At 37.9% G+C, this 15997-nt stretch overlaps 1 protein-coding gene across 1 annotated transcript in view; it reads right to left on the bottom strand.

Moving 5' to 3' along the window:
- helz (helicase with zinc finger) overlaps positions 1-15997 on the bottom strand; it is a 101157-nt gene that overhangs the window by 11408 nt on the left and 73752 nt on the right. The window contains exons 23-29 of the mRNA XM_041784415.1: positions 13216-13444; positions 12369-12657; positions 5206-5251; positions 3861-4048; positions 2575-2779; positions 2335-2417; positions 1703-2207 (exon numbers count right to left, since the gene is read on the bottom strand). Of these exons, the coding sequence (XP_041640349.1) occupies positions 1703-2207; positions 2335-2417; positions 2575-2779; positions 3861-4048; positions 5206-5251; positions 12369-12657; positions 13216-13444 (1545 nt within the window). The remainder of the gene's footprint in view (positions 1-1702; positions 2208-2334; positions 2418-2574; positions 2780-3860; positions 4049-5205; positions 5252-12368; positions 12658-13215; positions 13445-15997) is intronic.

Here is a 15997-nt window from a genome sequence, read left to right as displayed (position 1 = left end):
TGCTGCATGCAAACCAACATGACTGAAAACTCCCTTTATTTGTGTATTGCAAAATGCTGCTTCGCTGCTGAGAATATGCGGAGGTTCAAAGTGACAACCAGAGAGGTTTGGCGCCACGTTTCAACTGCTTTTCTTCCTTGCAAGGTCATAACTGTGCATTTAAAGAAAACAGAAATTAATGTTAAGTGCTGGTTTAACTGGAAACACTGCAAAGTAAAGACAATAAGAGACAGGTGATGGAGGGAAGAGCATGTTGCAGGCTGGGTGTTTGTCTCATAACAATAACCTGAGTGTGAAAGCTCCATTACTGGACCATAGCTAGTAGATGTGCAAACTCCTTATAACAAAAACAGATGGTACAACAAAGAGTAACACAGCTGCACAGAAATGGCACATTGTAGACTTTGCTGAACTTTGAGAAATTGTCACACAGGAGGATGGTTTAAACGTTTTCCCCCTCAGGAGGTTCCACAAATCAGACTTAGGCTTATACAGCAGGACAACTTATATTCCAGATTTTATGGTAGCCTGCATAATAAGCATTACTTTAGACAGGTGGTTCTAAACTGGTTCATCCACAGAACCCGCCATCAACTCCTCAAGGAGAATTGTGAACCAAAATTTTGGATATTTTCTGGTCAAACAGTTATTTGATAAAAAATAGTACAGCTTGGACCTCAGACAGTGCATGTGACAAATGTGACAAAGTAAAGATGCATGACAAAAAAACATGTTTTAAAAGAGTCTCATGGAAAATTTAGTGCAATTTTTTTCACAGGCACACATCTGCAACCCACTTTTGGGTCTTGAACCACCAGTTGAGAACCACTGCTACAGACTATTCCCATACACTATCATGTCATTATAAATATCATATTTTTGAAACAGTATTTATAGGATATGATATGAAACTTTTTATAGTCCCACTGGGGAAATCTTGGACCTTGAATGCTGCACACATACAGCTGCCACCACAGTAATCCTCTACCTTGATTAATAATTTAGAAAAATTAGTAGCTGATGGCTTTTTATAAAAAAAAATGTCTATTCTAATGTCATTAGTTATTATTATTTCTTTTGATGTTACTTTTCACTCATATCTGACCATGAAAACAGATCAGTTTGTGTAATTGGTCACTTCTTCTGCCCCCTGAAAAATCTTGTATTTGAGTCTGCAGCTAGATATCCCAGATGGCATCATTAAACTGACTTGACAACCGATAACCATGGTTACTGATATCTTTTCATTCCAAGTAATGTGGCCGATGGCTGATGTTTGTAAACAGGGCTGATATCATCTGATACTATGTTTAAGATCTGAGTATCCCTAAATATTACTTTTAATCCTAACATAGCAAACAAATTTGTATTTCACATTCTACCACTGAGGGCAAAATCAGATACATTAAGAAACAATGTCCTCATTTTTGCGATCTTTAACTTGCATGTGCAAATACAGTAGACATCATTAACAATATAACACATTAAACAAGGAGGGACCTTTTTAAAAGCATTACACATGCTTGAAACACCACCTATACATAATAAATACTCAATATAGCTACATTAAAGGAAGGCTCCAGGCTCTTAATAAAGTGGATTGAAGGGATGTTCAATAACATCATCAAGTCCTATGTGCAGTATGAGGATGTTTCTGTTATTTTCCCTTTGTGTAATAAAAAAATAATGATGCTCCGCTCACCCAGGCTATCTCCCAGGTTTCCATCCTGCCCGTCCTCTCCGAAGCTGTTGACCCTGTTATGCTGTGACATGCCTGGGTGGTGGCCCCCTGGTTGGCCCATTGGAGTCCTAATGGAGCCACTCATTTCCTCCACCCCTCCAGGCTCTGGCCCATCCAAGGTGGGTGACTGAACGGCTCTGTGAGGAGGTACAGGCCCACTGAAGAAGGAAGCATTGTGGCTGCCACCAGTGTAGGCAGGGCTCAGCTGCTGCTGCTGCTGGCTCTGTTGGGCCATACCAGGGTGCTGAGGCTGGCTGACTCGGTAAGGAAGCCTGGATAGAGGATACTGTGGGGGGAAGGCTCTTCCACTGGCAGGATGTGGAGGAAAACCTGTGTTTGGGGGTGCCAGGTGGTAGTTGAGGGGTCTCTGGGCAGCTGAGGGGTCTTTTCGATGAAGAAGTGCATTGGGAAATCCTACAAGCCCTTCTGAGTCTAAACTTCGATTCTGGCCAGTGTCTAAATCTCCCTACGATGAAAAAACAAACCGTTTAAATAACATCATAAATATAAAGATTCAACAGATGTTTTAAAATGCTGATCTACAGAATGAAGGAGTCACTTAAACTCAAATAAATAACGATTTAAAAACTTGCCTGTTTTTCCTTCATGTCTGCAGTTTTTCTCTCTGGTGTCTGAAGACGGCTCTGTTCTGGCTTTGGACAGCCTTCTAATTTACCTATGAGGTAAAAATATTAATATTACCAAATACTTGGTTATTGTGTTAACTAATTTCTCTTTGTTTCATGTAAAATAAAGCAACTTTTGATGATGGTGGGTGCTTTGTGTGATAATTTAAGTTATGGATGAAAATCACTACTGATATCATGGCGTACCGTTTCTGATGGGGTCTGCCTGTAGCTCCTTGTCTGGGCTGGGCTGGCCCATTCCTAGAGGAGAGGGGTGGGCCATCCCACTGTAAGGAATGGGGGAGCCTCGATTTTGGGCCTGCAACAGATTAAAGTTGTACGCCATGGCTGCAGGATGGCTCATGATGCGAGGGTCCACGGCAAAGCGATTCTGGTAACCGGGCCAGGGCAACTTGAGAAAAACAAATGCAAAGATTAGGATTAAAGTCATTAATGACCATTTAATCATGACGGGTAACAGCAAGGCAAAAAAACAGCATTTGCCTTTATTCCTACAAGTGATAGTAAAACCTCAGGACACTTTTTTCAAATGAAAACATCTGTACATTGGAACTTAGTAGTTCTTCTGCTCAGGGTCAAAATCCTGAAATTTTAGCATTAAGTATTTAAATTCTATATTTGTGTCTTCTGGCCGATCTGGTGTCAAGTGACATATGTAGTGCTGTCATCACCATGGAGTTCACCAGTTACCGCCCACTGTTTCCCAACCGTTACCCTTCTCTCGTAGCAAATCACGACAAAAATTCGCTCTTACTATGACACCAGAGGATTGTGGGGGATGTAGTGCTTTTGCCTGAGGTCACGAATAAACTGTGTCTTTCTTCAACTTGATTGTGTCTTCTACATAACCAATTATCTTCAATTCCCTACCTAAACGATCTTTAAATGAAAAGCAGCCATTAAATTCACTACGAGCATTAGAACTGGACAGAACACGGAAGTATCCCAAGTAAAGGTGAGATCAGCCAATCAGAGATGTCGCTGTAATGTAGTGCTGCTGACTGAAATCGCAAATAGAACCACATTTTCCTCAAAAAGAGGTAAACTTGTGTCTTCTACATGTCCATATGTCATCATTTCACACTCAGATACCTCATAGTTAATTTACCTTGAATGTTTATGACTTTAAGGCTGATAAAGCTGAAAAATAGCATGAACTGAATGATGTTGTACCTGATTAGGGACAGCAGGAAGGAGGAAGAGGGCGTGTCTTATCCCCCCTCCCTCCTGCCCTTTCCATGATGTTCTAAAGATATTTCTTGAAATTCCAGGGTAGATGCATCTCACCTGAAACTCTGGGGTTTCATTTAATCTTAAATACATTTTCATTCCTTAAAGCACAATTTAAAATAATTATTTGTTGTAGTTCAGATAAATTCTTCAGCATTTGTTAAAGATTACCTCAAACAGATTCAGCGATACAGAGAGACAAATGGGTCAGAGTGCATTTATACCAAAGACAGGAAACTTACAGGCAGGGGCATGGACATGACCATGTTTCCACCATACACAGCTGGGACGTAGAGGATACTGGCGCCTGTATGAGGATCTATCCTCTGAACAGGGCTGGGTGACTTGCCCATGCCAGCTTGTGTGCCACCCAAAGGTGGTGTGAATGCCCTGATCGGGTTCCCCATCAGCATGGCTGGGTTGGGTTGGACTGCAATAAAAGAAGGTGATTATACAAGTGAATGAAAATGGTTCTTTAACTTAGTGTTAGATAAATATACAGTGAACCTAATACTCACAAGATATCTTTTTTATTCATAGCACAGATATGGTTAAGTAAAGAATGGCTCTAAACGGAATAGAAATAGCTGATGGCAGACCTGCATAAATCATGCTGTTGAGGGCAAAGTGAAGTGATCTGTAAAGATTTTTACTGATTAAAGTTTGGACTAACGTATGTGCCTCTATCTGCAGCTGAAACCATCTGATAGTCTCTCCATACTAAGCAATGCATTAACAGCTCCTCTTATCCTCAGCTTTGATGGCTTCAATAGCCTGAGGCCTTCATGCATCCATCTGGGCAGCTGCAGATATTGGCTCGTAACAAGCTGTTGAGATGTTTGTTTTGCCTGTGTGAATGGAGGAGGAGGAAACAATAGATACTCTTCTAATGTTGCTTTATAGTAAAACGCACCCATAACAAACAAAATGAAATAGCTACAATGGCAGGAATTCTACAAATGTGTGGATACAAGTAACACATGCCTGAATGTATAGACAGCATCACAGTTGTATCTTTGTCATTTCATACTGTGTTAGCACCAGCAGAGTTACTTTATGATGCAGAGTTAATCAATGCCAAATTACTCATCGGAAATATATCCAGGCCTCCTACAATATATTGTAATATCTTTATAATGTCTAATACTTGGTCTGCTTTAAACATCTGTTCTATACTTCATTATAAGAGAAAAAGGTTTAGAAAGAAAGAATATATAATTTTCTTAAAAATGCCTAAAAACCTACAGCTGGGTACTGTGATATGTTGAAAAGTCTTGGTATTCTTTAATGTATTTCAAATACATTCCTATCTGGTATCAAGGTAAGTGCATATTTTCTATATAGAATTTATTTTTGGCATACTTAGTCTTGGAAACACGATGGGTTCAATGAAGTTGCTTGTATGTCTGCATATGCCTCAGTGTACAGAAAACAATACAGACAACATAATTGAAGAAGGAGAGAAAGTCTGGCACTGACACATTAAAAAATCTTTCAAAGCTTTTGAACAACAAAAAATACTAGAAAATAAGGAAATGATATAAAAATACATTTACATGGCAAAAATGGGCCACAGGATGTACTCACCATATCCTTCAGGTGGAAAGTGCTCATTGTGGTTTGCATGTTTTCCCTGTGAGGGAAAAATATACATTAGAAAGTTGTAAAAGAGACTAAATAGGTAAAACAAAAGAAAGTTACACAGTAGTCAAGTGTCGATGAATGTTTGGCAAATACAAAATACAGCAACTGTAAAGAGAAATAGAAAGATGGCTAATAGCAGTTGCAGTGCCACCCTAATTATGCAACATCTTTTTGCTGTAAACAATCAAAATTTTTAATCCTGGTTTATCTCAGAATTTCTGTGGTTAATTGCAATGAATCTCTCCTTTTGTTGCATTCTGAAATTCCAATATTTAGAATTTTAAATGTTTTCTGTTTCATTTTGAATGTTTTGGATTGACATCCTGACTTTGACTTGTCTACTGAGCTGTCTGTTAGTTTCTTTTAAACGAGACGTGAAGGAGCAGTGCTGGCCTTATTTTCCATCAATGTGGCTGCAGAAAGACGTTTCAGAGGCTTAACAAAATTGTGCTGAAAGGGACAACAAGCATGAAATTAATGTGATTAAAAATGCATGCACTAAATATGGACTTTAATTAATCATCATTAACGCTGACAGCCCTAATAACAACTGATCAATCTGTGATGGAAACAGTGTGTGTAACCAGTGTAAGGAGAAGACAGGAATTAAGATGGTCAGCATTGCACAGCTAAATTTATCTACTATAGTTTGACTCAGACTTGCTGCTCTGAGATCATTTAGTGTCTGATTTTATAGCATGCATTTGTCAAAATGTACTGTTGTGTTAACCAACGAACACTAGCGGGCATAATTCCCCAGGGGAGAGAGAAGTTCATGATGTCCTCTATCCCAGACAACTGGACTAGCCTCTGGACCAATCAGAGCCTCCAAGGTGAGAAACTGAGATGGCAAATTTCAGAAAAATTTCAGGCACTCACAATATATTTACTGTAATTTTTTAACTTTGGACTCCAGAAGGAATAACACATTATCAAAGAGACGGGACAAAACAAACAAGTCTTAAAAAAAAAAAAAAAGCATGGTTACAGAAGCCCTTGGGGGATGCATGTGTACATTTTATTTTACTCTATTTCCTGTGGAAAACCTGCATTTTGTTTTTTTTCTAGAGATCTTGAGAAATTGATACACTCATATAGGAAAAATAGATTTATGATCCCAACAGAATGAGCCAAGATCTCAAGAAAACAACCAAAATTCAGCGGCTATCACTGCAAAATAGAATAAATTCAAGTGTACAGATGTATGTCTGCTTAGGGCTTCCATACATCCGATGTTAAGGCCATATTATTTTCTAGAAACACAACCCACTTTATAGACCCAACCCCCCTGTTGACAAGCACTGCTCTTTTCCATGTGATACACTATGTTACTATGCTGATGCTAAATAAAGCTAGGACTCTTGACCTCTCAGGTATGTGACACTTTTGTAAGATCTGGGAAACTGAAAGAGTTGAATAATTTAATATTTTTATTTACAAAACTAACCCTTAACCAAAACCAAAAATGTTCTTTTTTTCTCTGATGAAGTTGCTGCTTTTACAACTTCATCACCAACAGGTTCTGCAGTCATTGGCACAATGAGCAAAATGGAAAATTTCCACAGGTAGTTCTAGGTTGGAAAAAAGTGCTGCACAATCAGTCAAATCCTAACTGCATCATGATGTCAGTCTGTGCAATTACATAACTGCATAAAAGGCTGCAGTTAGTTTTGAAATAAGTTGTAATTGAAAGGTTCACAAAAATGCCTGCAGAAAGACCTCTAATGTTTCCAATAATCCCACAGCATATGCACTTAGAACAACGATGGGCAACTTTGGTTACTGAGATGGCCACATCTTTTTTTATTCTCCCTGCAAGAGGGCAAATATTTTAGTACAGATACAGTTTAGTAAACCATTATAGTTACTTTTAAGAAGAAGAACAAATATATAGCTTTCATGCTGCAAATGCAAATAGTAAAGCTAAATTTATTAATCCTACCACAGAATTTAATCCAATATAAACCCTTTTCTAATGTATTGAATATAAAAGTCTACATTTTTTTAGCATATTTTACTTGCATATATTTTCATATACATGCATTCAGTGGTTTATATAAACATTCTTTATATAATAAGGCAATAAGGCTGGTCAGTTAAGCATAATTTAGATTAAATCACAATATGTCCTACAGCAATTTTCAAATCGCAGAAGGTGCTTTCTTAAAATAACGTGTGGCAAAATACCTGTTTAGAGCATTTTTTGCAGCAGAGATGCCTTGCTTGGCTCATAGGTATGCAAACATTTATGTCTCAATATTTTTTAATTACTAATTCATTTTTACAATTTCTTAATATTTGAAATCAATTAAGTGAAGATGGGGGCTGCCTTTTGGTCCCTGGGCTGCCTGATGCCGACCACATTTTTTAGAAGGATTTTTGTTTTCAAAAAAAGGAAACAGTTTTTTTTTTTTTAAATACTAAGATTTTTCAAAGTAGCACTGTAAAAACTTCATGTTTTGTTTTTCTTAATAGTACTTAATATTTGCATATTGAGAAAAAAACACTTATTTAAAACTGAGATTATTCTGTGTTCCTTGATAACCATTTAAGTAGACATATGACACTGTTAATTATGTCATAATCCTAAATTGCAATATTGCCCAGTATAATCACAACAGCACCTTATCATATCCTGCAGCACCACTGGGAATCATAACCACTTGTAATACAAGCAATTTTTAACATTTTTAAATCTATTTTAACACGGCAAGAACATGTCTGAAAGTCAGGGCAAAGGATATCTGCAATGTCAAATTAAATGAATACTAAGAATTGAACATTTAGAAAAAGTTGTGAATTAAGAAATTTAAGAACCACGCAACTGCTTGTTCTGACAGCTTAACAGACTCTTTTAAACAACTTTATAAGACGGAGCAGGGGAAACAAGTTCAATAAATGAAATCAAATCTGTCTTACTATCACACAGTACATTAAATATTTATGGGTACTCTTCGTGAGCTTTGATTTAAATATGACACTATAAGTACTGGGATAACTTTCAAAATCACGAAGCATGCACCATGTAATATTCAAAGATCCCACTTTTTAAAAAAGACTGAGTTCTGAGATATTACAGATGTTCCCAGTCTGGTTACTATCTAAAGATGAAATATTAAAAGAGTACTGCCCCACATATACAGCTGCTAATATTGTCCACAGTCTAGCTCTATGGTTATTTGATCTCATAGATGTGCTGCTATTGAATTCCCTCTGAAAAGTAAAGCAGCAGTTGAAACATAGCAACAACCAACAGAGACGGTTTTGAATTTTTGTCTCAAATGATTAAAATTCTCCAATGAGAGCTGTTTCCTGAGAAGAAAGATGACTTCTAAATATGCATTACAAACATTAGATGTATGTATACCTCTGCCACACAAGGCAAGATGCTTATTTGTAATTTTGCATTATTTCCCAGTAGCTTTGTTCCTGCTGAGATGAAAAGCTAACAAAAAAGGGGGAAAATGGCTCCAACTTGTTTAAGTTAAACTTCTCTTGCTAAAATGCAGCAGCAACAGTTTGATTGTCAATGACGCACCACAGACTAAAAAGGGTAATATGTTGTTGGGTTGTAATACAAGGGAATAATGGTTAGAGGGTTGAGGATAGCTTGAGAGAGGTAAGAGGGATTCTAATGGAAGAAAATACACTCAACAATAAGCAATAAAGAACAAAGTTAGCCAAAAACAAATTATGTGTAAATTGTTCACTTTTAAATGCCCTTTCCCAGATTTAAACATTAAGATACCGTGCTTGAGCTGAAACTTCCAATAGCTTTTTAATGTGAGACATATTTTATCCAAAGTGCCAGTTTGCATACTCCACCAACACACCATCTGTGTTGCAGGACAGAACTTCACAACATATGAGGTCAACTGGAGCGTGTAGCCTGTAAATGAACATTTTTCATGCTTTGTGTTAAAAAGAAGCTGCATCTACAAATATGACTTCTTTTCCCTGCTCTTTGACATAGCAGTGTTCATTTTAATTAGGAAATTAATGAAAATAAAGTTCATTAATGCTCAGTTGCATTATAATTACAAAGCAACAACGTTTAACCCACAACAATTGCTGCTTTAAAGAGATAAGTCAACATTTTAGCAAATTTGTCCATTGCCATAATCCCTATAGTCTAACTAATAGGTTTGTTACCTTTAGTTGTCAGTGCAGGCTATTTTTAGATCGGCGGTGCTGAGATAGGAGCTGCTCTGCCGATGCTATGGTATCTTATGGTATTTCCGGCTTTCCCTCATCAAACTCATCAAATACACAATCCAACAACTCCAAAACGTTCTCGTGGACAAGTTGTGACCTGCACATTCACCACGCTATGAAATAATCATGGAACATTATGAGACGGAGATGTTTTAAAGCTAAATGCAAAGCCAGAACTACACTCCAGACATGGCTGCTGCACTGTGTCACTCCGCCCAGTGGTTTACTCAAGAAATAGTTCCGAGTATTTGCTTCATGTGTCGTAATGTTACATAATTGTAAGTTATTATGCTACACATACATACATATATATATATATATATATACACATTTATGGGCAGCATGCTTTCATTTGATGAACCTACAGCATTAATTGAGGGTACAGGTGTAGAGAAAGCCCCACACTTATCCATTAACACTATAAAGTCTTCTCTAGTGAGTGTGTATCTTAAGCTCATACACAGGGCTGCACTTGTCCACGCTGTGTTTGTCTGCTGTAGAGAAGAAAATCTAGGAAATTTTGTAAGACTGATTCGGACAATATTTCAATATGCAACTAAAAGCACTCAGAGAGCGCAGACCTCCACCATTAGCCCTATCTCCCAATATTAAAGAATCCTTTAAAAAATTCCTGGATCCAGACAGTGATCCAGATCACTCCCAAAATTTAATCAGTTCTTCCTTATGCCATTTCTGACATTTCCTGAAAATTTCATCAAAATTGGTCCATAACTGTGTGAGTTAGGTTGCAAACAAACTAACACAAAATAAACTAACAAACCCTGCTGATCACATAACCTCCTTGGTGGAGGTAATTATGATATAAAAACATGAATGGTATCATGAGTCTATGTGCTTTGTTACCAAGGAAAATACAGAGAACAATGACAGTATTGAAGTTTGTTCTCAACTTAATAACATGCAAATATAAAATTGAATAAAAAATAAAATACCTTAAGTTTTTACAGTACTACTTTTGAAATAACTTAATATTTTCAAAATAAAAAAAGGTTTTCTTTGTTAAAAACAAAGGTACATCGACAAAGCACTGTTAAATTTTTAACAGCTATTTTTAATTTTAGTCACATTTTAGTCATTTCTACCCTTTTCTAGTTTTAGTCTAATGTTAAGGCCGGCTCAGACGACACTTTTTTTTTTTTTTTTTTTTGCCATTCACGACAGAACCATGGCAGATGATACAACAAAAATCTCGTCTTGGCCGACAACGTGGCCACACTACAAAAGTGATCCTGACTGCTTACCGTATGCTGATGTCACCACTGTCTCGCCGACTGAGTGCGAGCTCACAGTTTGACGGGGGGGGGACAAAGAGTGTCTTTCACTCTACAACAGAAGTGCTCTGTGTGATTGTAGCGGTGTTTTGCTCGTAAAAAAGGGAAATAAGAAACAATTATGGATTGTATTAGGCATAATAAGTGTGGATGTATCAAGAGAAGAACAATATGGACTGGCTCTCTTTCAGATAGGACTTAAGGTATGCATGTAATAAAGTAAATAAAATAAAATTTACACATTAGTCTTAGGGAATCTAGGAGATAAAAAGTAGTTAATCTTGTAAATAATGATGCAAAGATAAGGAGCAAATGTTCTCCTGTTATTAGACGTTAGTCTAATTTTCTGGCTTAGTCATAGTTTTAGTCTATGAAATTGAAGCACTGCTACAAAGTTCAATAGTGGCACCATTTTTAAAAGCCTTTCTGCAGGTATTTTTGTAAACCTTTCAAGTCCTACAAAATACAAAAAATATTGAAGTCTTTACTGTGGTTATGTCACTGCACAGCCTGACTTTGCTGTTGTAGCTGTGATTAGATTAATAGTGCATCATCATATCAAACATTCATGTTGAATCAGCTGAACATCACACAGTGTGGTCAGCTGATCCACCATCAGACGTAGAAACAGAGCCCAAATGAGGGGAATGTGTAACGTCGGAGCCAGCAGGGTGGGACATTGTGTGCATGCCTGTGTATCTGTGGAGCTGCCTCTGTGTATGTACACACTTTGCCTCTCACGCTGCTGTCTGTCTTCTTCAACGCTTTATTTCAATGAGAATTCAAACACTGGAACACTGAAATATGCCAAAAAGGTTGTGATGCTAACTGAACTTTGTGATTGCACCGTTGCAGAACCATAATCTGTAAAAAGCAGTGGATGTTGTCAGTAGCTATGGTAAAACACTTTTAAACTTAATAAGTAATTCTACAATTAAATGACATTTGTCAGGGTTCTTTGTAGCTGTATTGCACAGTCCCCAAAATGGTCTGACCTTTAAATCTGCAACAACCTGCAGATGCTACAGATACAAAAAAAATGCATATTGGCATCAGTGTGTCTGTGTTGGTAAGCTAAACATTATGAGACAGAGAGAAAGAGAGAGAGAGAGAGCCAGAGAGAGAGAGAGAGAGAGAGAGAGAGAGAGAGAGAGAAAGAGAGGAAATGTGTGTTTGTCCCTTAAGCTGCCTGATGCTGCGGAGCTGTGGTTCATTAGGCTCGGTGGGGGATGGCAGCAGGTTGGCAGCTGTGTTGATTTCGTTAACCTTTTACCTCAGGGCAGGGAGGACAGATATACAGGACACACACACACATCTACACACACACAGGCTAAGCTAAATAATCAAACAACACAATCTCCAGACAGACCTGTGATTCTAATTTCCTATCTGCAGTGGCTAAAAAAATTACCATAGAGTAATTTCCTGTGATGAAACAGAGCCAAGTTATTTTTGAAGATGCATGCTGTGCATGTTCATGTATGCAAGGTATTATTTATTTTTTCTCTCTGAAAACAAAAATTCCTGTTACTTTCTCAACATAATGACATATGAGGTGTTTGGTGCCCTGATTGAGCATGCAACTTAAAGAACACCTACTTTAGGGGGTGACTGCTGCTGTTGCTGTGGCTGCTGGGGAACCTGCTTGTTGGAGGTGGGCTGTGCATGCTGAGGATGAGGATGATGGTGAGGATGAAGGGCCTGCGAAGAAGAGTGATGCCCCTGCAGAGGCCTGAGAGCGCGGGGGATGAACTCGGGGGCCAGCGGGTTCAGGACATAGGTCTTCTTGAGCTCGAGAGCCTCCAGCTGAGCTTTTATCTGCTCAAAGGTGATGCCGTGGAGGCTTGAGTTCTCATGGCAAATGGAGACAAAGTGCTCCCAGAATTTTCTGTGAGGGAGAAAAAAGAAAGAAAGGTGAGAAAAGTTTTATTTCTTCATTGCTCCAAATTTAGACTGAGTGCATCAGGACTCATGCCGTTATCTAGCTTCTGGCCAAAGCGAAAAATGCTCTGTGGGGGCTGAATATAAAGAACAGTTAATGCAAAGAACATTAATGAAAAAGGGGAAAGAGAAGAAAGGGAAAAAATGAGAAAAGGGAAAGAAAAGGGTAAAGAAGTGACAAGTAGTAGGAAAACAGGAGCAGCGAGAGCACAATAATAATTTAAATAGTTAAGTTATCCCCCACGACCTGTATCTTAACTCTTAATGCAGCTACTTCACTGAACAGAATCCTTTGTGCCTAGCAGAGGGCTAGAGAAACAATGAAACCCTGGTGATGACCAGGGTTTAATTACAAGAAATAAAACCTTAAAACCTGAATCAAAATCTCTGAAGTCTGAATCTCAAAGTCATTGCAATTTTAAGGCTTGTTTTCACTGTAACTCAGCTATCTCATCATGATACTACAGTTTTTTTTTCCATAAGTACATATTATGGCAATGTTTACCTGCAGCGCCCAACAGAGCACAGCGCAATGGGGTCTCCCACAACTGCAACCAGGGACTGGGCTCTGGTGATGGCCGTGTTGAGTAGCTTGTAGTTGGAGAGGAATCCATAGTCGAGGTCTTCTGTTGAGTCCTCAACCAGCTGCTCTTTGCGTTTGATGGCCGTCTGTTTGTGCTTGCAGGTATGCCTTGTCCTGACTGTGCTCAGGAAAAGCACCCGGAACTGCTTACCTGTAATAAAGTATTTACTATTATTCATCTTCATAGTTCTCTGATAACTGAGTATTACAAGAAGAAGCAAAAACCAAGAAAAAAAACAAACTACTTTTTAGTTCAAAGCTATTTCAACAATTCCTTTTGCCCATGTTTTTCTTAACTTTCCCAAGCATTTGTTTCTGTACAGTTGCTTAAAGGTCCTAGACATTAACACAGATGTTAAAGACTGTGACCATGACTGGACCTCTTTGTAAGATTATGTGGGTGTGGACAAGTTTATTTAACAAATCCATGACCCTGTTCTGGTGGGGGAACTTGTAAACCTGTTTTCATTTCTGTTAATGCTTAGAAATTCTTACAATATAAATTCTCATCATGGCTCCAACTACTATCAACGTCTCCTGGTCTAATGCGATTGATTGACAATTGAGTGTTGTTTTAATACTATTTCTTTGCTTTGATTTCACTGTACAGCACTTTGGAGCTTGATAGGTGCTACTTGAACAAAATGTTATCTTTAAAATTATTTCTATAAAGTCTAAATGCTCTGGTCATTTGTTTCAAATGTTGCTCCTGCCAACTTTTTTTTAAGCATTGACAACAAATCTATAATTTTATCTAATAAGGCTTCAAATTTCACTCATTTCAAAAACACAGGAAGGCAACATGTTAACTTTAGGCTCAGATTAAAAATAAAATCTCAGACTATTCACATCAAACTTGATTTATGGTTTTAATAGCTTTTTTCATCTAAAAACTAGGGTGTTCTAGAACAATCACATTAATGAAAATTTATTAACGTCCACTATTAGTGTACTATAAGTTTCAGTCCGCAACCCCCAAAATAATGATGCCAGAGACCAGGGACCCTGGTCACCCATTCATACAAAGTGCTTGGGGAGGGAAAAATCTTTCTTTAATTCTCAGTGAAACTGGACTAATGTTGTGTCTGCAAAAATATTATAGTCCAATTAGATTAATAAAACATAAGACATAGCTGGCTCTGAAACATGGCAGGTGCTGTTGTTTACTAATGGTGGAATGAGTTGGTGAATAAAACTCATGCCGATCTGAAGAGGAACAGAAACATCTTTTCTACCGAGAAAATGTTTCAGTGCGGTTCTTAGCACTTATTTAAAATAGAATTGTGTCCAATGCTGACAAAACTGCCCCCCTAGCTTCAACTGAGCTAACTGCTTGACCAGCAGCCATTGTCTACTGGCCTACAATGAAATTAAATCATACCCATGGCTACTGTCTCATTCTCCTCAAATTATGCTGATTGATCCGGTAATTTTTCAGACCAGGCACAAACTATCAGAGCTCTCCAAGTTGGTGTTAAAAGTCTGTAAATATAAATGGTTTAATGACAGGTTAAGTTTTTTTTCATTAACATTCATTGTCAGTGGATCAATTTCACACAAAAACTTAACAGCATATGGTCCAAAAGTGTCTTACTTCCATCCCATTAGGCCCCTAAGTCACAAGCTTGACCGTTCTCCTCTATAGTCCCTTGATGGTGGAATGAATTACCCAACTCCATGTGATCCAAAGTCCCTTTCTACTTTCAAGAGAAAGCTAAAGATCCAGCTCTTCAGAGAACAACATACACGAAGCTAGGCTCTTCTCCCCTGTTGTCCCCAGTGGTAGAGTGAGTTTCTCAGCTTCTGTTGGCCCACACTGTCCTGCTCTACTTCTGGGTTTTCAAGCCCAGCTCTTTGTTAGTGACCCAGCACTTAGTACTTAAGTAATAATTTGTTAGTAAAGACAATTCAATTGATGGTGATGATGAGAGGTCTTATGTTATTGATTGGTTGTTTCACTGCTGATTTAATCATTTTAAAAAAGTGTTAAAAAAAGAGTGAAGGACATTTTGACCAGTCAGCAGGATGTTTTTTTAATGTTTTTCTCTCAGCTCGGTAATACATGTGTTGACGAGAGGGAGAAAAAGCTAGCTGGTGCACAAATAATAAAAAAGGGGCTCATTCTGATGCAGCTTTTCTGACAAGTCCATCCTGTTCTCAACCATGCAAACCCCAAGGGGAGCAGCAGAGGAAGTTCAAGGGAAAAATAATGTATTTTCACTGCTAACCGCCCTTCATCATAAATACAGATTAATCGATAAAATCAATACACCTTTCAGCCATAGGTAAGCTTGTAATACGCATATTTTTAAGCAAACTGCTTTAAAATAAACAATCAAAGGTCCTGTAAAGAATTTTTGGGACTAGTTGATTTGAGAGCCATCTGTGGACGAAATGATATTTTTGTATTTATGCTGGTATTGTCTCTTTGTATGTGAAGGTTTTGCCTACCAACAAAAACCCTTACCCCACACAATTTTAAATGCCTAATTCTCAACTCTTAACGAAAAGGGCTGATGATAGGCATTATAAAATGACGGAAAAATTCAGATTTTTCACTGACAATCTCATTTACTTTTGAAGAGGCACAAATTCACAGCCAATCACGTCACTCACAATTGAGTCAGGCTTTTATTGTGATAACTGGGAACTCTTTTTCCATAGACAGCTGTTTGTAAGCTAAAACCCATGGATTTGCAATAAG

Source organism: Cheilinus undulatus, linkage group 4 (genome assembly GCF_018320785.1).
Source record: "Cheilinus undulatus linkage group 4, ASM1832078v1, whole genome shotgun sequence".
Classification (NCBI taxonomy): Eukaryota; Metazoa; Chordata; class Actinopteri; order Labriformes; family Labridae; genus Cheilinus; species Cheilinus undulatus.
The sequence above is the reverse complement of the archived record's forward strand: the minus strand, read 5'-3'. Positions and strand labels throughout refer to the sequence as shown.